The following is a 24059-nucleotide window of genomic DNA, read 5'->3' on the forward strand; positions in this document are numbered from 1 at the left end:
CCACACGTCTAGCTCAGAATAAGGAGAAGGTAGTTTTCAGTCAAAACCTGTGTTTGCTGGCAAAAAGGTCCTGGAATCCCAGGTATGGAAGCTTGATCAGACACAGACATGTGGTCTGAGAAAATCTGGCAGAAAACACAGGTATATATTGAAGCTTTGTCAAAAGAAAGGAGGAGTTCCACTTCGGAGTGCTAAATGGCTGCCCAGAAAGATAAAGCAGCACGTGTTGGAAGGGCCAGGGAAAGAGCTGATGAAGTTGCAAATTGCCTCGGAGGCTGAAACAATAGCTCGCCTCAGGGTGGAGTGAGAATTAACAGCCCAAAAGCAACTAGCCCGAAACCTGAGAAACCAGTTAAACAACTTCGTGCGGGAACCAAAGAGCTTTAGAGTTGCAAATTAACACCATTGAGGAAGCTGTGGAGGATGAACCAGGGAATCCAGCCTAGGGGAGGAGTTGTGCCTCCCTGAAGGTGTTTTCAGTTCTCTTTGCTCTTCGGAGGAGTTTGATGCAACAAAGCCAAACCCCTTCCCAAAACATAAACGCCGCCCATCGGTAAAAAATGACGTGGTGGGACTCTCTGAGCCTGATGTCACTGATGTCGCCTCTCTCCGCACCTTGGAGAAGGGGTTTGGCTCAGCAAAGCCAGCCCCCACTGCCCCCCACCCCAAGCCCTGCTATCCAAAGGCAAAGGTGATGGTGATGATATGACACACTGCAACAAAATTGGTTAATTTGCAAGGGAAAATTAGCAGTCCTCCTAAAGAAAATAAAACTGAAAATGTTTTGAAAATTTCACTGATGGGGAGTGAAACAAAGCTTTCTGAGGAGGGAGTGACGTATTGTGCGAAAAGTTTAAACCTGTCGGAGTGTATATTAATTTGTTGGAGGGGAAAGAAGTCATCCCTCTCCCCACTCCAACCTGTGGTAAACTGCTGGAAGAGTATGGCAGGCAGTGGGCTTCCAGCCAGTGCATGGGAAACAACCAGTGCCCTGTTGGCCTTCTCCAGTGTTATTGTTATTTATTGCAAAATTTAAGGATCAAGCCCAAGAAAAAAAACTCTCTGTGCCAGCTCCAAAAAGTGGGAGAGGGTGTTGAATTCAAAGTTTCTCTGTATTTGCAATGAAGCTTTGCAAGCTCCTCCTACCCTGCCTCCTCCTGGCAGCAAGGGGGTGTTGAGCCTTCCCACCACCAGAGGTGGGACTGCAGAATCCGTAACCTCTGGGGGAAATATACTTTTGTCATTGTACAAATTTGTTGTTCTGGTCTTGGTAATAACTCTGCATGTTCAAGTACATCCTGACCAGACAGAAGCCTGGGTGTGTATCTGGAAGTGGAATGAAGAGCTTCTTAAGCAGCAGTGGAAAGGACTCTAACTATACACACAGCTGTGAGATCTGCAGCTGGAGACATCTAAATTATGTGATTAAAGTCAGCTCTGGACAAAGAGGAGCACAGAGGGACTGTATTGAACAATATAGTAAACAGCAAATCCATTGGAGAGAAAGCTGCAGTGAAATCTGAAATCTAAAATGAAATACATTAAATGGTTTATCATCTTTATTTTCAGAACAGTGTCCCCAGTATGCCAGCACTATTGTTTGCTTCTGGTTTAGTTGACCATCCTAGCAGGACATAGTTCCTAACAATTGTAGTAGCAAGTATGGTTTCAAGGTAGTGAGCAAAGAAAGAAAAGAGAATGGTGTCCTTTTCCCTAAGGACCACTGTAACATCACACACATAGAACAAATATATGTTATTGGTTGGCTTTTGGACTGGAGTCCAAATGTGCAAAATTGGATGTAACAGAATATGTAGATCCAATGAAAACTGTTTTGTCTAAAGTGAAAAGGCCTCAAAAGTATGGCTGGCTACTCTAATTCAAGTTGGCGTACATGGGTGAGAATGCTCATCAGTGTTGTTAAGGTACTAGATAACTTAAATTTCATTAGTGATGGTTGCATTTTTTATATGTTCTAAGGTTATTTTCACAGTCTGTTAATTATTCAATTAAACTTTCTATAGCAGAGAACACAAAAGATTGCCAAGTAGATGCTTCCTCTTTTTGAAGTAGGTTGGAGTGGGACCAAGTTTTCTCCTAGAAGTGTTCCATGAGAGAGTGAAGTGATGATAGGACAGAGGAGTTGCTGTTCATTGCTGCATCAAGCGTTTACATGTTTTTATCTTGAAGGGTTTTAAGATATTTATGTTCATATATGTTTGTATAAGTTTGTTGCTGCAGTATTTTGAGATGTTCATATTTTCCCTCTGGTTGCCAGAGTGAGTGGAAAGATTCCTCCCTCCTGTTTAGTTCTGGAGGCTCACCCATAGGATTTCATATGATGATGGAAACAAGTTTGTGTACCTCTTCCTGTCTTCTGAGTGCAGAGTATAAAATTTACTGTATTGAGGGAAGTGTATGTAGTAATGATGAGCAATGTGTGAGGCATGATTGTACAGAAGCAGGGAATGTTGAACTGTTGGTGGCCCTGGAATGAAGGAGAAAAGGGGCTTCCCAGTGGAGCTGGGAAGTTCCAGCTGTAGATGAAGAAGGCATAAGTGATTAAGAGAAAAAAAAATGGGGTTTGAGAATTGCTGAAGAGTCTGGTAAAGTTGGAAAATATCTGGTCCAAACTCAGGACCTTGACTAAAACGATGTGCTGAGGAAGTTGGAATGACTGACTGAATGTTGGTGTGTATTGGACCCCACCCCTGAGGCAATTCAGACAATTAGTAGAATTTTACTGAATGTTTCCCATGGTGCCCACTGACCTCTTCCTCTTTCCCTGGGTGCAGGTTCTGGTAATCCCCCTGAAACCTGCTTGGTGGGAGGGATAACAGTGGCAATTTGGGATGTGTGTATTTGTTCAGGTGGTGCTGATACCTGGATTATCTTGAAGATAATGGACTCCAAAAGACAAAACAACCTAACTATTGATCCTTACAGAGTTTGACAAGGAGTGCAATGTATTGCACTGTCAATAAGTCATAGAGAATCCTAAATTGAACTCACCAAGCTATTTTGGAACCCAGCTTACAGGTCCACCAAGTGCCAAAAATAACTGCATAAAATTGTATAAAACCTCCCAGAAAATGAGTGCTGTCTCAAGAAACACACAGGAAATCATGGACCAAACTTCTGGACTCTTCAGGCACTGCAGCTGAAAGAATGGTTCATGAACTCTTCCCCTGGATCCTGATTTGCATCTCACCTCACCTGCAGTGAGGAGGGAGGGGAGAGCACTGCATAGGAGGATATTAACTAGACTTATGTTTTGGTTATTGGAATAGCAATTGACCATTATATGAGTTTTAGTGTACTTTCCTCTTCTTTCCTTTCTGCTGTCTGCTAGATCAGACCACAGGAGGAAAGGTACCATTACTGTGGTCCTGTCTCGAGGCATGGAATGGTTGTCAGAGACTGGAAAGATGTCTCAAGAAATTTTGGGGTGCATGTGTGTGGGGGAAGATACAGGTGAGGCCTTGCTCTGGTGAGACAGTGAAGTGCCCCACACCCCCCTAGAGCCTGTATCCCAGCCTGGCAGAGCTGCCAGTCACTGACACACCAGAGGCAATGCTCCATTCTCCCTAACCCAGCTCCCGAGAGGCCAAATGAACACAAGTCCCACCTGGGGGAAGGGCCAGTGAAGGCCAAGGGATATTTAGGGTCCAGCACGAGGCCATCACCTTGTCTAGACTCTGCCTGTTCTTGGAGTTTCTGTCTGATCACAGCTGGAACCCAGGAGTTGGTAGCTGTATATGTGCTTTTCTAGATCTTTCCTGTAATTTTCTCCTCATTCCCTCTTGTTGGCATACTTTGAGTAACTTACCATCAAATGGATTTAAAGTTTGCTAAGGTGAATGGTCCAAGTTAATATTGTGAGAAGTGTTTTATGTTGATTGGATATTGTAGTAAACCTTTATCCAAAGTTGCCTGATTTTCTAAAGTTTGCCAGTAAGTGTTTTGTGTTGTTTTTGACCTCATGAGAATATCTGGTTGGGATTTCCCCCATATGTTCAACTCAGAGTGCATGAAGCACTGGAAAGCCCTTTCAAAAGTCCCATTGAGCAAGTAGATAGAGACCTTGCAGGGTGTAATTTTGTCTCTGGTTTTTGGTAGTGCTCAATGAAGCACAAGAAAACTGATCTCCTAGAGAGGTGGGGGACATCAGAAAAAAGGTGTGGGTTTAATCCCTGGAATCAGAGTAACATTTGCCTTTTAATGAATGTCTGCACTGGCTAGGAGGTCAGAATGGCTGTGGATTAATATGTTCAGTGTTACTTGTACAGTTCAGTGTTGAGTCATGCAACAGAGCGTTCAGTTAATTGAAAGCTTATGGTTTTCTGTAGATAGTTTGATTGATTATCTTTGGGAGTGCACTGGCATTCATTTTTGTGGAAGAATCATTTCTGCTCCTGAATTCTACTAAACAAAAGGATTAAAAAACCCACATGTGCAACATATGCGATGCATTCTCACGTGAATGAGAAATTCTAGTCTGAGAATAATACACTTCTTGTTAGATCATGTAATTAATTTCTTCTTTATCTGTATCGTTAACAGACCATGAATGAGTTTGAATACCTTAAGCTACTGGGAAAAGGCACTTTTGGAAAGGTCATTTTAGTTAAAGAAAAAGCAACTGGACGGTATTACGCTATGAAAATTCTGAAGAAGGAAGTTATTGTAGCAAAGGTGAGTAGATGGGAAACTTTGGGATGTGATTTACCCTTGATACAGCCTGTGTCAAAGTCATGGGAAGGATTCTCAGTAGTTGTTAGTAATTGCTCTGTTAGTGTTTGAAATGGACCCCTGATCTGGGGAATCACTTTGCTGATTTCCTTCTGCTTGCGTTTCAGGATGAAGTAGCGCACACGCTGACAGAAAACCGGGTTTTACAGAACTCTCGGCACCCCTTCCTAACAGTAAGCATTTCTGCCTCTGCACAGTGTAACTTGATATCACCACCACCAAGGCTTTCCTTATATTTTGTCTCTTAATGCATCTGAGGTCTGTGTTTACAGAGTGGCTGAGTACTTTTGTAGCCTTCCATTTTAGGGGTGCATAAATGAAAATACTTTTTCAAGTTTTCTGATTCTTGCAGGGCAGGTCCTCAGCACCTCTTGAAGACAATGTTTCAGGCTGTGGTTTGACATTAGGGCTCACCCATTTAATTGCTATCTCAAGAGGAATATCTGCTTTCCTTGCCTTTCAAATGTTTGGTCTCCCCGTTGTGGCAGAGGTCAGGGTGACTCTGCTTTTGTGACAGACAAATTCAGGAAGATATACTGGGCAGAAAAAACTTTGATTTTGTCTTTGTTGTTGTTTTTTTAAGCTCCCAGATACAGCTCACCAGTGGCATCAGAGCACTGGTAATGCCAGCCAAAGGATAGTGGTAGGAGCATGTGGAATGGGAAGGAGAAGAGCAGGACTATGCTTTATCTGCTGCTTTCTTTTTGAATTGTAAAGCCAATCCATACTTTCATTTTAGACCTCCATTGCCAGCAGTGTCTCTGGGCTGAGTTCAGATATCTAAGTTCCATCTCAAGATTTTGTTTGTAATATTTACTACAAGTTGTCCTGAATTTTTTACAACTGCTTAAAGCCTCTAAGAGACTGTGTAGGATCCTGGTTGTTTCATTTGGCCAGGTACAAGGGCTTAGCTCAGGAACTCAGACCTTATAAGCATGACCTCTGGAAGTAAATATTGCTTGTATTGAGTAAACTCAATAGTGTTGACATGTCTAAAACCTGGTCCTTCATTTTTTCCAGAAAAAATATGACTGGTTTAGAAGTGCCACCCTTTGTAATGAAGACCACAATATCATATTCAGTATTTTCTTTTCAATGCTTTTATAAACCAAAGTATCCAGAACAAGGGCTTGAGAGAATCGCTACAAGACTGGGTCTAGCTTGGGTGCTAGGAAAAAGTTCTTACCCACAGAGTAGTTGGACCCTGGAATAGGCTCCCCAGGGAAGTGGTCACAGCACCAGCTTGTTCACCAGAGTTCAGGAAAAATTTGAACAACACTCCGAGGTCCCTTGTGGGATTCTTCGTGTGGTCCTGTGCAGGGCCAAGAGTTTGGCTTGATGATCCTTTTGGGCCCCTTCCAGCTCAGCACATTCTGTGATGAAAAACCTTAATACTATGGCAAACAAGTTGATGTTACTCCAGGAATCCCTGTGGCAGGACTATACACGGGCACCTTGTGTCTCTCCATCACAGCCTCCATCTGGTCTGTTTTTGTGAATTGCTCACAAATTGGTATTGCCAGTGTTGGCCAATCCCCTGGCAGGCTGGCAGCTGCAGCAGGGCAGAGGCCAGGGGGCTGGAGTGTGAAAATATGTGTGTTTCATATAAGAGGTCTTGTAGCCAGTGTGGTGAAACCTTGTGCTCCAGGGTTTGGTTGTGGCCTCTTTTCTGTCAGTTGAACCTGTGGCCAGAGGAGGAAACTACAGTCACTGTTGATGCATTCTGAGTCCCTGTTAATGGGCCAGAACTTTGTTTTGCAGCATTTTAGGTGATGATGATAACTTCTGCAAGGAATTTGTTTAATGTTTTATTAAATTTTTTTAGTGAAATAAGTTGGCAGTTTCCTCAGCGGCAACAGGAAAATAAAAGTACTATATAAGATTTAAGGACAAAACATTCACTAAAATAGAAAATTCCATGTCTGCTTCTGAGAATCTATTAAAAATGCTTTTCTGATTGTCACTATGATCTGTCTTTTAAGTTTTGGTTTAAATCTGTTTCAGGCTTTGAAGTATTCCTTTCAGACACACGATCGCTTGTGTTTTGTTATGGAGTATGCTAATGGAGGGGAGGTAAGGGAAATACAATAATGTTTAATACTTTAGGATTTTCCTGTTCTACTGCTAATTTTGCTTGACATTATTTAGCTAAGGCCCGTTTTTGCAATTCTAATTAATCCAAGTTGTCCCAATTAAACAGAGCTGTTCACAGGTTTAACTAATATAAAGAAGTAAGACTCATAATTTTTTCAACTCCATTTTTAGAACATAGAGGTTTTGGGCATAGGTTCATATTTTACATGACAGCAGTATATTGTAATCTGACATTCAGAAGTTCAAGAAGACAAGGTTGCTTTCTAGTTGCTCTAGCTGTCAGACAAGTTTTAACACTTAATATTGTGAGTATACTTGGAGGGAGAACTAGCAACTGCTGTCTGCTATTACAGTCAGGAAAGAAAAGTTGGAATATTAACATTTCTCTTAAATCATGCATTAGGCTTTAGTTTTAACATGTATTTGTAGTTCAGTCAAAAATAGTTTTATAATTTTCTGACCCTGTAAGACTGTAGTACATGTACTGGTTATCAGTGTGTGTCTGTGAATATGAGACATAATTATCTAATAATTTAATTTATGATGTTTTTTAACACATTTGGGAACTCGGCTGGGTGAGGGCGGGAAGGGGTTTTCTCTTAGTTAATAACATCTTCCAAGGAGGATGGCTTGTGAACTGCAAGGCATAATTCAGACACATTTAAAGGTAACAAATTACTGTTCTTGTAGTTATTTTTCCATCTGTCAAGAGAGCGTGTCTTCTCTGAAGACCGCGCTCGGTTTTATGGGGCTGAGATTGTTTCAGCGCTGGATTACCTGCATTCAGAGAAGAATGTGGTTTATAGAGATTTGAAGGTACGTAGAAAAATCATTTTCAGGCTTTTGGGGTTTGGCTTTTTGTTTGTTGTTAAAAAAAGCAAATGATCCTGAACTATTAAGAAATCCTTTCCTGACTGAACTTTATCCAAACTGTTGCTGCAGCTGTTGGGCTGGACTTTACAGGATGTCTAAAGCCTTTGATAGTCCAAGAAGCTGCATAAGGCATTTATTGTGACTCTGGCAGCATTTCAGAGAACATGAAGGGTTATTGGGCTACAGGGGTTTCATTTTCACTTGCCTGCTTATGTTCTGAGAGAAACTTTTCTGGTGCTTCTGCACGGTGGAACATAATCCTGGTTTTAGCAGAGAGATGGAAGTTCACACTGCATGGATGTTGTGCTTCCTTGCAGTGTGCTCACATCATCTTCATAGTGGCTGCTTGCAGTTAGAAAACTGCCTGTGTTTCAAGTTTCTAATTTGTTTGGAGAGCACAGAAGGGGAAAAGAAACCCCAACCAAGCAAGGTATCTCAGGGCAAACAGACTTGAGAAATTCTTGAGGAAAATGCAACAATAGCATTTTCTTTCTTCCTGAGAAGAGTTTTTAGGACAGGATGAAGGGATCCTGGTAGTTTATTTAGGGGCAGTGTAAAAGGAAGCATGCTCTGTAATGTTCTCAGACTATGTCAGAGTAATTTTGGGATCTCTGTCTCCATATCACTGTGATTCCCCTGTAATGCACTTTATTGATACATTGAGGAAACTGTTCTAATACCTAGGTGACTTTCACAAAAATTAGAGGCTCAGGGTGGGATGAATACCATGTGCTGAGCTGTGAGTAAATGTATATACTGATTCTCATTTAAAGGGTCTCTTTGGAAGTGGTTCCCTAACCTTCCATATGATTTCTGTTTTATTTATTTTATGCTATTACTTACTGGTATAGATTATTTAATAAAATCAGAGCAGGGATGGATGAAGTTGTGTGAGGGGGAATACTTAATATACTTTCTAAAGAACTGGTGTTCTATTGATGATGATACTGTAGAAGCATAAATACAATGTTCATGTTCTGCATTCTTTCTGTATATATGGTTGGTTACTCCAAGACTACAAGTTAGTTACTTTATGTTCCCTAAAGAATTGAGCAAAATGTTACCAATGTATATTTACATTTTACATGCTCTGGCTATGATCCCAGTGAGGATGAGGTTCAAAACTGATCTGCAAAATTCATGTCTTTGATTATCCTGCTCAGAATTAGTGTATGTTACAGGTAATCATGTCTTTTAATTTGGCTTTTCCTCCCAGTTGGAAAATCTTATGCTGGATAAAGATGGACACATAAAAATAACAGACTTTGGACTATGTAAAGAAGGCATCAAGGATGGAGCAACAATGAAGACTTTCTGTGGCACTCCAGAGTATCTTGCACCAGAGGTATGTTTATGTTGGCTGTTGTGTTAAATTGCCTTCTTTCACGCCTTCCGTGGTAGCAGTAGGAGTACAGAATAATTCCTGTGCCATGATGTGCTCATGCACTAACTGCTGTTATATAATTACACATCCTGAGACTCCTTTATTCATCATGATCTGGAACACATCTTTAGCATAATGATACATCATGATTTTTTGGCAGGGTAGTTTCTTCCACTTGACAGAGTATGTACGTTTTACTGGAACAGTGCTTGTTTCTTGTATCAAATACATAATTTTTAAAAAAGCCCTTTTAATCACTTCAAATATTTCATGATAGATTATCTTTTTTGCAGCTTGCTATGTGTTTTCCTATTTGAAAGGTTATCAGTAGGACTTCACTTGAGAAGTAGAAGTATTGTCCAATTCTTTTACTGTTTGAGGGCAGTCAAAGGTGACATGCTTTCAGAAACAGGACAGACCAAGCTGTTTCTGCATTATTTAGCATGGCATGCATTAAAAGTGCTGACTGTTTTATGACTGTAAAAGCACAGGATATTTCTCAGTGTTGATTTGAGCACTCCTGTTTCAGAGGAAATAAATCCAGGCAGGGGATCTCAGTTCCCAAACAGTCTTGGGTAATTTTTTTTGTGGAGATTTTACTTTTTCCTTTCCAAGTGCAAAGTTCAAATACGTGTTTGCAGGTTTGTTCCTGGAAGCACTCAGAGTTGTGCACAGAGGTGGTGTTAGAGCTGGGGGTGAGGTGGGGTGGGTGAGAAGTGGGGTCAGGTTGTAGGGGATGTGTGTACACTCGTTGCTCTGGGCATGTTCTGAGCTGTGTGGGAGCAAACTCCTGGACTCCCAGGGCATGAAGCCCAAGCCAAGGTGGGGTGCCTTGTACAAGGGATGCTTCCCTTGCAGTTGGGCCTTGCTTCCCGTGGCATTTGCATTTCCATCCTGCTCAGAGCATACAGAGAAGCAAGCCTTGGGCTGCCAGCAGGTTATGGATTGTTGGCACAGCTTTCCTCTGAGTTGGGAGACTTGAGCATTGCAAACCTGCCTTGAATTGAACTGTGCATAAGTAACAAAGATGGGAAGCCAGCGTGGAGGAGGAATATTTCTGCTGCGAGCTGATGTCTTTGCTGATCAGCGCCTTTGTGCTCCCTGCTTTCATAGTGGTGGCAGCACGCTCTTGGGTTTTGTTTGGTTTTTGTTGTTTTGTGTTTTTTTTAACTCCCAGCTGCTTTCAAGGGCCTCCAGTCCTTTGTAATAATGAAGAACGTGGGCACCTGTCGAAGTAGCTTGCAGCAAAGAGGTGGAGCCAGTCTCGTGGTGACTGCCAGCTTTTCCATGGATCACCAGAAGTCTTCAGTGAATCTAAATTGGGGTCCATGCACCACAATTTGAGATTTACTGATGCAGAGAGTAATTAGCAGCATGACAGAGTGTTTATTATTCATAAACATGCCTTTTATTTAAGCTTCCCTCTTAAAATCAATTGCTGAACTTCAGTTTCTCATCAAGGATTTTATGAGGATGCTAAAAATATTTATTGTTTTGGTTTTTCCTAACTTGGAATGTGGGGATTCCCTGTGCAGACAGTTGGGCTGTTCTTTCTGTTCTGTTACTTGATATTATTTTTTCTTTTTTAATATTTATGATGAGTTGGCTCATCCAAAAACCCTGAAGGACAAATCCTTTTGATTAACTCAGTTCTCTCTCTTACTTGCAAGTCCCATCTGTGAGTTGGAGTGTTAAATTCTGGGGAGGCTTTTGTCATCTGGCTGATAGCATGCAAAAATCTGGAAATTGTGTGCAAATGATCTTCTGTGCATTTGAGGTCATACATCCTTCAAAGCAGGGGTGTCAGTGCTCCTGTCTGCATTTGTAACTCGAGTGCAGCACAGCAGTGTGTCTGTACATCGTTGTTTTTAGGTTCATACTGGAATCTCATGCATGGATGACAGTGACTGAGCCATGTCAACTTTGATGTGTCAGATGCATCGATGGCTGTGATGTGTACAGCTGTTCTGCCTTCTCTTTTGAATTCTATCTCACAACAGTCTAGAGCTGCTCGTTAAGAAATTATGATCCCTTAATTTAGGTGAAATGACCTTGTTACTTTACTGCTCCCCAGCTATCCAGTGTCTTGCAGTAAATCATGGATGAGTGCAATATTTTTTTTGTTACAGTGCAGTGTTGATACTCACACCATTGCTCTCTTCTACCCAATCACCAATATGATGATATGCTCATTGTGCTAAAGAACTTTGAAGAAATAAGCATTTTATATTCTGTTCAAAATTAATGGAAGTGAAGGAAATCATTGCAGTTAGTAATCTAGTTTATAATACAGAGCATTAATACACTTTTTAAAGTAACACGTGAAGTGTTTGCTGCATTTCAGAAGCACCTGTAACATTAACTACGTGTGCAGCAAAGACCTCTGTGGTTTTCTTTTTCTTTCAGTCTCTCCTATTGCATCTCTTGCAGCACTTTAAAAAACAAAAATACAAATCGGAGGCCGTGTGAGTGTTTTATTTTAGGCAAGCCGAGCGTAGGGGAGTGTGAACAGGAAGCGCTGGTTGAGCGGGGTGACTCAGAGCGGGAACTGCATTGTCACACAAACTCCGGCTGCCGTGCCTCGGGTCGGGACGGACGGGGCCGGCTCCTGGAATCCAGAATTGCATTGTCACACAGTGTCCATTAGCCGAGGGTGCCGTGCCAGGGCCGGCTCCCGGAATCCAGAATTGCATTGTCACACAGTGTCCATGAGCCCAGAGCTGCCGTGCCTCGGGACAGACAGGGCCGGCTCCTGGAATCCAGAATTGCATTGTCGCACAATCCATGAGCCGAGGGTGCCGTGCCGGGGCCAGCTCCTGGAATCCAGAATTGCGTTGTCACACAGTGTCCATGAGCCGAGGGTGCCGTGCCGGGCCGGCTCCTGGAATCCAGAATTGCGTTGTCACACAGTGTCCATGAGCCGAGTGCTGTGCCGGGGCCGGCTCCTGGAATCCAGAATTGCGTTGTCACACAGTGTCCATGAGCCCAGAGCTGCCGTGCCTCGGGACAGACAGGGCCGGCTCCTGGAATCCAGAATTGCATTGTCACACAGTGTCCATGAGCTGAGGGTGCCGTGCCGGGCCGGCTCCTGGAATCCAGAATTGCATTGTCACACAGTGTCCATGAGCCGAGGGTGCCGTGCCTCGGGAAGGACGGGGCCCGTTCCTGGAGTCCCAGAACTGCGTTGTCACACAGTCCATGAGCCGAGGGTGCCGTGCCGGGGCCAGCTCCTGGAATCCCAGCCGGCGGCAGCTGTGCCGGCCGCTCCATGGAGGGGGCAGCTGCAGAGCCAGCTGTCGTTTGGTGTGAATCATCCGGCCGGGGATGCTGGAAATAGACCGACGTGGGGTAATCCAATACCTGGCAGCCTTTTGATTTTTACTGCAGGCCCTCTCCCTCGTTCAGATAATTAAGGGGAATAATTAGTGAATAAAGAGAGGCAGAGTGCAAACAGTTGTTATGTGAAGTGCCTCGATGGTTCTTTTTTATGTGCAAAACCTTTAAATCAAGATTTATAAGATGTAAAGATCTTGCATTTGTTAAACTTGCACTGACTTGGGCTCTTTTACCTTTTTAATTTTGAATGTTAAGTATTCTGAATCTCAGGAATGTAAAGCTCACACAGACGCTGTCCAGTGAGAAAACAGGATGGTGGTGCAGTTGTGGTTCATGCTCTTGGCAAGAGTAAGCAGCTCAGTGCAGGTCCCTGCAAAGAGCAAAGATGATAACTAAAACCTGAGGACAGGGTTTGGAACATGAGATGTTGGTGTCAGCTACGGACAACTGCATAGGAGACACAAAGTCTGGAGAAGTCCTGGTAACATCCACTGCACAGGCCACAAAACACTCCCCACTCCCTTCAGCAACCCTCTGTGCAGCAGATCAGAAATGCACTGTGGCAGGGCTTCTCCGGAGCAAGCAGGAGAGGTGGAGAGCACTGCTGGTGTCCTGAGTCCCTGCACCAGCTCCTGCTTTGCTAGGTGGAAGTACCCAGGGGAAGGGAAGAATGAACTGTGCTGGGCTCCTTTTGCTGTGAGACCTGGCAGAAATCCACCCCACTGACTGTTCCTGTGTTTGCAGCCCTCTGAGCAGAGGCAGAAGAGCCTTTGGAGCGGGGCAGGGGGTTGGAGGGGAAACATGTCCAGACAATTTGGCTGCCATTTTACGGCCTGAGAGCTGGTCAAATGTTAGAAATGTTGTTCTGGCTCTTAGTGTTTAATATAGATTAGTCATTGAGTATTTGTGGGTGGTCTTTTAGGACGTGCAGAGCCACCACTTTGGGGTGCAGGTTGATAAGAAGATGATGGATATGTTTGGCTTTTTGCTTGTGAAGGAACAGGTTCATGGCCTTTTCTCCATGTACTGGCTTCTTGGTGGGTTGGGGTTTTTCTAAAAACTTGGATCCTGTTTGGAACAGTTTGTGATGAATAAGTGAGAGTTTAACAGCTAGCTCTCTAATGTGAGAACAGTTCTTGGCCTTTGGACTTTCAAAGGTTGTGCTTATCATGACTGTAATGTGAGGGAGGATGGGAGAAGGAAGACAAGGAAGCTGCTGTGACACTCCTGCTGCCTCCTTTTCCCCCTCTGCTCACTCAGGGTGGTGAGCATGGATGCCAGTTCTTTTCACATGGTTCTTTTGCAAATACTCTACTGTTAGATATGGCTGTGTGATCAAAGATGGACTTGCTGGGGTAAATTTTGCTTCTTGAGTTCTGTGTTCATGCCTGGTGTTGGGAGTATCTTCTAAAGCCTTTTCCTTGCAATCTGCAGGTTCTGGAGGATAATGACTACGGCCGTGCAGTGGACTGGTGGGGATTAGGAGTTGTGATGTATGAAATGATGTGTGGACGGCTCCCTTTCTACAATCAGGACCATGAAAAGCTCTTTGAACTCATCCTGATGGAGGAGATCAGATTTCCACGCACATTGTCACCTGAAGCAAAATCCCTCTTGTCAGGCTTGCTGAAGAAAGACCCTAAGCAAAGGTGAGGCTGTGCTTAATAGTTGCACTTTTTTAAGGTATTTGAGACAAAATCGTAATTTAATTTTTAATCCATTCAAATTGATTATCCAGCAAGATGCAGCAAGTGGATGTGCTCATTTATTTTTGACTTTTTAAATGAGCTGACAGTGTAAATAGTGACACGAAGCAGCTTTGGTGCTGAACTTCAGAGTATGGTGGCTGCCATTAAAGTAAAACTATAGCCTGGGAGAAAGCAAGTTAACCCTACCTTTGGCTGTAATGAATCCAGTGGCTGCTGTGATGCTCTACCCCAAATGCTTTTGCCTTCAGTTGCAGTTGAGGCTGCTGTCCCTTTCCTGAATTTTTGTCTAGATCTGTGCCAGTGGTTTAGCATCCTGCTTTGGACAGTAGGTGGTGGTGTTTGTACCATGTTTGTAGTGGAGTTTATACCATGCTCAATTGACTTTTCCTATTTCCTCCTTTTATTTTTGTTTTTCTTTTATTGCTGTATTTTTTTAAAAAATAACCCTTGATTTAAAAACAGGAAAAAAAAAAAAAAAAACCATTAAAAAAGCTCCTAATGGCTAACAAACAAAAAATGGAACAAGATCCAAAAAGGATGTTGACTTTGACAGAGATAAACATCAGTGTAAAAACCTGCCATCTTGTCAACCCAGACATTTTTAAAACAAATAATATTGTGACTCTGCCCCTGATCTCCTGTCCTGAACCTTCCACTGTTAATAGGCCCCGGATAGGAAACCTTTCATGTGAGGTGCAAGCAGGGAATTCCGGTTTACTTTCTGGTGTTTGTTTAGTCTCTGTGCTTGTGTGTGCACATAGCAGGAAAATGGGATTGCCACTACCTGGATACTTGTAGAAGGATTTCTGTCATCCCTGTAGGCTATTTTCTTCACTGTTTTTTGATGGAAAATCCTATTGGGAGGTCTCATAATGCAAATGCACAGTTTTTAATGTTGGAGGATTGATCTTGGTGGTGCTGTGGGGAACGTGGCCAGCCCTGTGCAAGGTGGCAACAGCTGCAGCCCCTCCTGAACCCAGTGCCTGTGAGGGGACCTCCAGGAGAAGGTTGTGTAATTGATGAGCAGCCCCCAGGCTCTGCTCTGCAGCCCCTGCCAACAGCATTCCTGCCCAGTAAAGCACTGGGTTAAATGCAATTGTGACCCTTTCATAGCTTATTCAGGTGGGGCCTTTCAATCACTGGGAACACAGGCAGCATCTGCTGCAGTTTGTTCTTAAAGGAGCATCTCTGATGAACCAAAATGCAATTTGTTTACAAACAAAGAATGCCCACTCGTTTCTAATTGCGAGATTTTCCCAATGCCAATAATTACTCCACAATATGCTCACTTCATACAAATAGCCACTTCTTCTCATGGATCTTCTGCAGGCTTGGAAGCAGTGCTGCTCTGATCTGGTGGACAAATGATTTTCATGCTGCTGATAGAAATAACTGTTGACTAGACAAGCCTGCACATGTGCCTTATTGTAATTATGCCTAATTACACTGGTGCTTCCCAAGCTTTTTTGGATCACGGACTGTTCTTAAATACTGGTTTCCCCCCAGTCACTGTTCCCATAACTTCTTACCTGAAGTTGTAGTTCAGCAAATCCACTGCACTTTGTGACATTTCAGGCAGCATGGAGAACTGATCTGGAAGCACTGGAGTGGAAGTCCTGCATCCTGCCCTTGTAGTGTTATGTTCTTTTTTCTGGGTGGTCTGGGTGCTGGGGAGGATGCCTGGCATAACTGGTAGTTGACTCACAGTGTGCTCATGGAGCCATATGGACAAAAAACAGCCAGAGAGCTACTGAAATACATTCACTGAAGAGTTATGTAATGTGTGATAGTCTGTGCTTTGGGGAGCCACTGTGTAATTCAGCAGAAATGCCCTCTGGTGCCAGTGGTGGACAGAAGTTAGTGTCATTGTAATGTTTGTGGCAGAAAGCGTCAGAATTGGCAGCGTAGCTTTGGATGAACTTCAGAGTGAGATGGAGGAGGCAGCCAAAACCATGGGAAAAAGGAAACTGAGAGATGTTGTCACTTCCCCTGAAATCATCAAAAAAACCTGACCAACCCAACAATAAAGGTTGATACAATGAAGCGCAGTGCCAAGGATACTTTAGGTTAAATATCAAGGAGCTAAGTAATTGTGATCTGTATCAGTGAATTAAATCTTAAAAATGACCTGTTGCACTTGAGCTGGATGTACTGAAACTGTTTTAGCGCACTCTGTTCAGTAATACCAGTTCAGCCTCAAACTCCCAGGCATATGGAGAAAATGTGAAGAACAATAAATTGCATTCTGCTTTTAATCATAGCTGTTTTCTCAATTTGGTCATATGAAATCCATTTTGTAAGAGAAAAGGAATTTTGAATTTTCTTTTGGGATTGATAGAAGTTTATTAATCTTGTAATGTGAGTCCTAATTTTCCTAAGAAGGAAAAAATCTATTCTGTAAATATTTCCTGTTAATGTGATCTGAAATTCCCCTTTGCTGCTTTGTGACATGAATCAAATGAAAGAAGGTAATCAGAGCATATTTTCATACATGAAACAACAAATTTTTTACATTTTATTGTTCTTCCTGTGGCTGTGGAGACTGCAATCTGTGAAAGTGAGCATGGATCAGAGCACCCTGTGTAAGCAGGCTAAGTTTAGATGGGTGGGTAGGTTTACAATCAGTGTCTTGCAGGCTCTGAATCTTGGCAGGTTTTTAACTTGAGAGAACTTGAGGATGGTTTAATCTGAAGTGCCTTAGTTCCTTGTCATGGGCCAGGGTTGTTCAGCCTTTCTCAGATGGGGTTTGTCACAGGCTGCTTCACCTGCCTCTGGTGCTGTTGGACCTTGCCATTCAGCAGGAATGAGAGGAAGATGATGCAGCATTTCAAAAACACCTGTTCAAAAATCTGATGCCTTCAAAGAGTTGCAGTTGTGGCTTTGGAGAGCTGAAGCTGCTCCCTGGGACCTGGTGGTCAGTTCTTGCAGTCACAGGGAGATCTGGTACTTCATTCTTCCCTGGCCATGAGGGTTCTCTCCATCTCCAATGAATGTTTGGTCACAGAAGTTCAGGAATGTCAGAGTCAATCAAGCCCTTACTTGTATAACTCCTTGTTTTTTTCCCTAGTGAAAGGAGGAGATTTGTAGAGATTTGTGTGTCTGTGTCCTCTCTGCTGCTCTGCCACAGGAAGCTTAGGTGGCTCTTGAGCACCCTTGCTCTCAGGCACAGGGAGATCTGCAGCCCTCACAGCCACTGCTGGCATTGGAAGAGTTAGAGGTGACACTTGTGGGGACTTCAGGGGCCTGAAGGTGCTCCCAGCTAGCTGTGGCCAGCAGGAGGAGGTAACCTTGAGGAGCTGGTCCTCTTGGAGAGCACACTTGGGTGCCTTGTGGACATGCAGAGTTTTGGAGCCACACATGACAGGTGACTTGGGTTTGCTCTGAAATGCGTGTGCCTTGAGTAGGAAAGTGCTTCTGTCTCCAGGCAGCTTCAGGGTCCTGTGTATCAGCTGAAGTGCAAAATGCTCATGTCTTCATGTTTCACCAGGTGCTTTGAGACAGGCTGAGATTTAGCTGTTGTGTATGATAATTTTAGTCTAAATCAGTTCTGTCCACAGTGATTTAGACAAACTCAAACAGTTCTCCCACAGAGATCTAAATTGAAGCCGAGAAAAACATAAAAGGCAAGTTTACAGGATTTTTTCTCCCAGCTTTCCAGAAATTACTATTTTAGAGACTTCCCAAGCTTCACCAACCTCAAACATGACTCCTCTCGATTACTGATGTGAAGTGGGAGCTTTTCAGGGCTTTTTGGATCTGCCATGTTTGTGTCACATGCATGTGGTTAATGAAGAAGTGGGGAAGTAAAGCTCAGCAGACAGCTGGGAGTTAGCATTAGGCTTTCCAAAAGTTTTAATCTCTGAGCAGGAAAGCACCCAAAGACTCTGTGTACAGGGCTTTGGGAAGATTGTGGCCTTTTCCTTCCAAATATGGAGTCTTCCAATCATGCTATTCTCAAAGCCAAAGACGGCTTCTCCATGCTGATAGTGCCAGTCACGGGAAACTGATGTGGATAGAGCTCCCAAACCCTTCCTGTGGCTATTGGAAGCCTCTGAAGGTAAGGACCATAGTAAAGTAAACTACTGGTGTCCATCCTGACTGTATCAGAGGAGGAGAAGTAGGAGTCTGTGTGCTTGGAGCTGGTGAACACCAACAGCCTTGGCTGGGCTGTTGTTCTTGAGCCTGGAGGAGATGTTTGTGCCATGGTAGAATCAGGTTTGGGGGCAGGGCTGACTCAGAGAAATCATGTGAAGACAGGGCTGGAAAACCAGAAGTGTGCAGGTTTCTTTTTAAAGAGCTGGGAATGGACCTGGGAGCTGAGCGCTGTTTACTTCTACAAGTAAGTGGGCAAGTAGAAATACATTATTTTTCATGTGATTCACTAATTGCAATCTTCCTATGTGTTTACAGACTATATTTATACATATATGTTAAAAATACAGTACAGCAATTTTTAAAAATTATTTCTGTATGATATATCTGTGGAATGATGGCTGACTGCCCTCAGTTTATGGAGCACAGACGTTTGTCATTAAATGGTTAAAGGGACTTTAAAGCAATATGCAATTTCATAAAAATTTAAAATGTGAAAATAATTTCATTTTAATATTGATGTTGCACTTTATTAATAATTTTCACTTTTGGATTTAACTAAAATAAGAAAGTCTCTCAAGTGTAGATAGAAGTTGATTGAATTACCAGAATTGTTTGGTGGTCAGGTTTTGAGGGGTGTTTTTTCTTGGTTTTCGCTAAATTGATTTTGGCTTCCATACTTTCTGTTCTATTTCTTTATATACTGTAAATTTCTGTAGCTTTTGCTTTTCAAGTCCTGTATATACTATTTTTGATTCTGTCTGAGGACTTAAATGTGCAGAATTTAATTTATTATCCAGGAACCTCTTCAGAGCTCTTATTTTTGCTGCATTTTACTTTATTTATTGCATGTCCCTATGAAAGGTAAACCTGCTGCTCTTTACATTCTCACTGGTGCCTAACCATGATTTTTGTGTTAGTTGTCAATTTAATTGTGTTGTCCTTGAGATGGACCTTTTGTAATAATTCTGGAAAACAAAACTGTATTTTGGAATAAATCCATATCCAAAATACGAGGTTTCTGTTGTTTCACCATTCACTTTGACTGGATTTGTGTCATTTTTAAAAGGTAAGTAAAACATCTGGAGTCTTTCTTGGCATTTCCCTGAATATGTGTTTGCCCTTCATGGAACACAGGCTCGCATTAGATAACATATTCTGCAAAGCACTTGTACATGGCTGCAGCCAGCCAGCCTTCCTGCCTGCTTCTGCAGAGCACATTCAGGTGCTTCTTAGCTCAGAGTCACTGCTGAGCTCCTGTGCAGTCTGTTGACATCTGTGGATGAAGAGGATTGACTCCACCCTCTCCATCAGCCATCATCATTGTGCTGTGGAAGCAACAAGGAGTCTGGCAGAGCCTTGGCAAAGCCACTGCACCTGGAGGGAACCAGCCGAGAGATGATTACTCACAGAGTTTGTTTCTGTTCCCAGGCTGCCCTGGAGTTTGTCTCTGTTCCAGGCTGCTCTGCAGCTGTACAAAGTGCTGCCAGGCAGATGGGAGAGCTCTCATCCAGCTTGCTTTGGCCCCTGGGGCTCTGGGGTGGACTTGGGTTGGTCTTAGAGCTCCCCTGGGGAGGAGAGAGTCCCCCAGGTACTGGGAGGCAGGGGAACTGTTCCACTGCACATTTCCAGATGGATGATGGGGAGCAAGCCCCTTAGGTCACTGTGGCATTGTGATGGAAGAGGGCAAGACCTGTGCTGCTGGGTGTCCCTGGTACAGCTGTGGCCTCTGCCAGTTTCCCTTCTCTGAGATGGTGCTGGGGCATGGCTGAGGGCTTGAGTGCCTCAGGATCCATTCCCAGTGAGCACTGAGAACAAAGTGTCACAGTATTTGACTTTTCCATGCTGAGCTGTCATCCAGTGCTGTCCCAACAGCATCGTGCTTTCATGCTGCATTCCAGAGCATGCAGTGTAAAAATACCACTTCAATGGGTTTTAGCACAGCCTTCATATTTTCTCTGATATTTTGAACCAAACCCCTCCCCTCTATTCCCAGATAATCATGAGCTGGGGCATGGGGTTACCACAGGTGGCCCAGAGGACATTCAGGGCCAGATGTTGTGCACAATGGATGAGGCCTGGCCAGGTGCTGGCTCCAGGCCCAGAGAACAGCCCTTGTCCCTGATGTCTGTAACAGTATAACTCTAGCCTGGCTCTTGTAGAGTCATTGCTTCAAGCTCTGGAAATGGGGTCAGTATCTCAGCTTGCCAGTGGCACCAGGCATGGGAGAACAGGCAGATCCTCGAGATCAGCCTGGGTGAGCATGGTAACACCTGAGCATTGTTTTAACCTTGTTACCTGAGTCTCCTGCTGATGACCCAGTATCTGTTTTGTTCTCTCAATGCCTCCTTTGCTTGCAGATGTGGTTCAGTCTTTTAGAGAACATTTTAACCTCCACAGCAAAATTTAAGCATCAGTTAGCTCAACACTGCAGCAAAACTGATTGCATCTATAAGCTGTGTGGACAGTTTTATTTTGGAATAAAAGTGCTTTATCTTGATATACCTCAAGTCAATAAAACACCCTTTGTGCTTTCCTGAAGCCAAGGAAGAGGAAAGATTTGCATATGCTGTGATATTATCACTGCAGTTGTCAACTGTTTTCTTTAATGGAAATTTAAATCGGGTTGCATAAATCAGTTTGCCTTAAAAAGCCTGGTCTCTCTTTCACTTCAAATTCAGTTTTACTGCTGCCATCACTGTGCTCTAGAAGACTGTAAGGGGTAGTTGCATGTTAATACAGAGAGAAGGATTTGTGGCTCAGACCTTTTACTTTACAGGATCTGCTGTGGTCCCCAGGACAGCATCATTCCTGAAGGGCAGCTTTTTTGAACTGTGGTTATTGTTTTTTCTTTGTCTAAGAGAGACATTTTTTTCTAATTCTGTTTGTTAGCCTGTTTTTAAATCTTTTAGTGGAACTGTGTTGAAACCTAAAATAGGCCTTGCACAAAAAACCAAACACACAGCAAATGCTAGAACTGCTCCCAAATGCATTATATAAACTCCAAATTTCTTCAGTACACTGCAATAAAAATTGTATTAGAAAAAAATAACTGTACTCAAACATTTAATTACTTATTTTGCCTCCTACAGGTTAGGTGGGGGTCCTGATGATGCCAAGGAGATTATGCAGCACAAATTCTTTGCTGGCATTGTTTGGCAAGATGTATACGAGAAAAAGGTATTTATACAACTGTTCTCCCGAGGTGAATTGTAGCTGTGGATGTATCAAATGTTTCAAATTTTGTTGCTCTCTAAAGGTACACAGAAACCCTCCACAGAAAAGGTTTGTAGTTGTTTTTAGCAACAACTTAAAATACTGTGATCAGATTACTTCTGGATTTTTATTTTGCAGTGATGGGAGTATCTTTTAATGAGATACGTGGTTTTATGGCTCAATAAATAGGATGTAATCAAAATAGCTTCCAAATTTAGGGAGTATATAAGCTTTTAAAATGGCTTTTTCTATGAACTCTTGCTGCCATTTCTTGCTGTTGACTGAAGCATCCCTTGCAAGCCCAGAGTTGCTGTTGGTTCCTGAGCATCTGAAGCCAAACTTCCTTGAGGGAGTAGTAGAAGATGGGCTCTTCTTTCCCATTGCACTTTTCCTGCCTTTTCAATCTAATGTCAGCATTCAAGACAAGTCCAAAACTGGACTTACATCAATCCAAGGCTAATGCTATTTTTTGTGTGTGACAAAGGACTGATATGATGTGTCTTCACTTGGTGGTATTTCTCATGGGTTTGCTTTGAGACCCACTGGGTTTGTTGGCTTTTCAGTGGGAGCTGAAGTCAGAGAGCCCAGCCCTTCCTGTAAGAATGTGTTTCATCAGTTGTCTGTGCCTCGCTGCCCCGTCTTCTCAGATAACTCTTTCACACCTCCAAGATGCCCTGCTTTGTGCTCTAAGGGTGGTGTGCTGTTGTCCTCTCACGTTCAGTTCTCAGCAGACACATTCTCATAACACTCATGAAATGCAGCCAAACGTGCATCTGCTGATTCAAGGCTCCCATCTACTGGTGCCACATGATCTCACTGAATCCCAGCCTTTCCTGATTTCCCTCCTTCCCCCAGCAGTCCCTCGTGGTATCAGATCTCATTTGATCTCTAAATGCAGTTTGGTTGTCCCTCCAGTTGGTGGGAGCAGGTAAGAAACTTGGCAGAAACTGAGTTCCCATATTGTAGTGCCTGTATTCTGCTACAGAGAGGGCTCTGTTTCCTTCTTTTCTTTCATTTCCTCACAGGTCTGGGTGGCTAAAAGAACTGAGAAATCATAAAACAAGTTTTTGTGCCTTGAAAGTGTGGATAAGACATTAAAACCTCAGTCCTTTCAGAGCATCCCTTGAGGGAGAGCTGCATGCAGTCATGAGGGCAGGAGAGAGTTCCATGGAGTTTATTCAGTATAACATGAAAAGAAGATCTGAATTCTTATTTTAAACAGGAAGTTGTCCCCATTTTCACCCAGCTGACAAACTGAATGCTTGAGGGTTTGCTGGTTTTTTGCAGTTTAAGGTAAAAAGCTGACAATGGGGCTCAGATATTTTGAGTAATTTGTCATTTGGGAGTAGTCCCAGTTCCCTGAACAGAAGAGAAATCACACAAGCTGGAGACAATGTTTTATTTATCTACAGGACTGAGAAAGCCTTCATAAATTGTTCCATAGTGGTAAGGATTCTGAAAACTTATCAGGAAATTCCAGATACTTCCATCTTTAGAGAAAACTGTGTGCTGATTGAGACTATTCCTGACCTTGGCATATCCAAGGAGTCCAGATCCTGGCTTTGCTTGTGTCCCATTAGTGTTTGCATCTGAGGCAGGCACACTGTGCAAATGGAGAGCCTGTGAGTAGATGTCACCTACATTCTGGTGGTCCAAAGGGGGCCTTGCAGCATTTACCCAAAGTGCAGTCCCATGGATTAAAGCTGCATTTTGTCAGCTGCTGAGAGCTGTTTGTGTGCTAAGCCTGGTTCCCCACCATCTCCAGTAATGCTGGGTATTTGTATGAGTATGGGTTTGGGTAATCCAGAACATTTGCTTTGTAATTAAGCTTTTTGCAAACATAGCCTTGCTTTAAATTACAAGGAGCTTTGAATAACTGGAGTTGCCCCCCAGATTTAAAATGTTTATTAGGCTCACTTGGCAGAGTGCTGTCTGTCTCTGGTGCAGAGAAAGGTGCAGCTTAATTTGCAGTATTTTGCCCACCCACAAGCAAAACATACTCAAAGAGATTTTAATCACATGGGTTTTTTTTTCAGGTCCCTTTTCTCTCTTAAACCAGCATGAGCCTGTGGGTACCAATGCAGGTCTGCAGCCGTGGGAGGCTACAGGTGGCACCTCCCTGCCAGTGGAACTGCAGAGCTCTTGCAGTGACAGCTTCCCAGTAAAGTGACATATTTGCTTGTTAAAGGCAGCGTTGGAGCTTTCTGTGGCTTCCCCTCTGTTTCCAGCTTAGCGCTCAGAATTTGACAGCCAGGGGGAAAAGATGTCTTGTGGGTGCATCATAATCTGTCTCAAGTTGCTTTTAACAGATAGTAAAATAAAAAGGAAAATGATCCAGGCAGTGCTAGCCCATTCCACATGTGTGCTGGCTTGGGATTGCTGCTCTGAGTGGCTCCAATGTGCTCAGTTCAGGTGGCTGCTGCAGTGCCCAAGCCCTAAATCACCCCAAGCTGTGCACAGCAAGCAGAGCAACTGGGGGCACTGTGAGTGCCAAAACCACCATTAGCTTAAAAGGACAGATAGAGCTGCACACACACACATGCACAGCCTGTCAAACCCAGGCTGCTTGGGAAGTAGGCAGAAGCTGCTGCAAGGAGAGAGAG

The 24059-nt window shown here is 43.3% G+C and overlaps 1 protein-coding gene across 2 annotated transcripts in view; it reads left to right on the forward strand.

The window, feature by feature from the left end:
- Nucleotides 1-24059, forward strand: part of AKT1 (AKT serine/threonine kinase 1) — a 78426-nt gene that overhangs the window by 50143 nt on the left and 4224 nt on the right. For both annotated transcript variants that reach the window (XM_063159824.1, XM_063159825.1), the window contains 7 exons: nt 4564-4695; nt 4860-4925; nt 6757-6825; nt 7537-7662; nt 8936-9064; nt 13874-14088; nt 21333-21420. In XM_063159824.1, the coding sequence (XP_063015894.1) occupies nt 4564-4695; nt 4860-4925; nt 6757-6825; nt 7537-7662; nt 8936-9064; nt 13874-14088; nt 21333-21420 (825 nt within the window). The remainder of the gene's footprint in view (nt 1-4563; nt 4696-4859; nt 4926-6756; nt 6826-7536; nt 7663-8935; nt 9065-13873; nt 14089-21332; nt 21421-24059) is intronic.

This window comes from Melospiza melodia, chromosome 6 (assembly GCF_035770615.1).
Source record: "Melospiza melodia melodia isolate bMelMel2 chromosome 6, bMelMel2.pri, whole genome shotgun sequence".
Lineage (NCBI taxonomy): Eukaryota > Metazoa > Chordata > Aves > Passeriformes > Passerellidae > Melospiza > Melospiza melodia.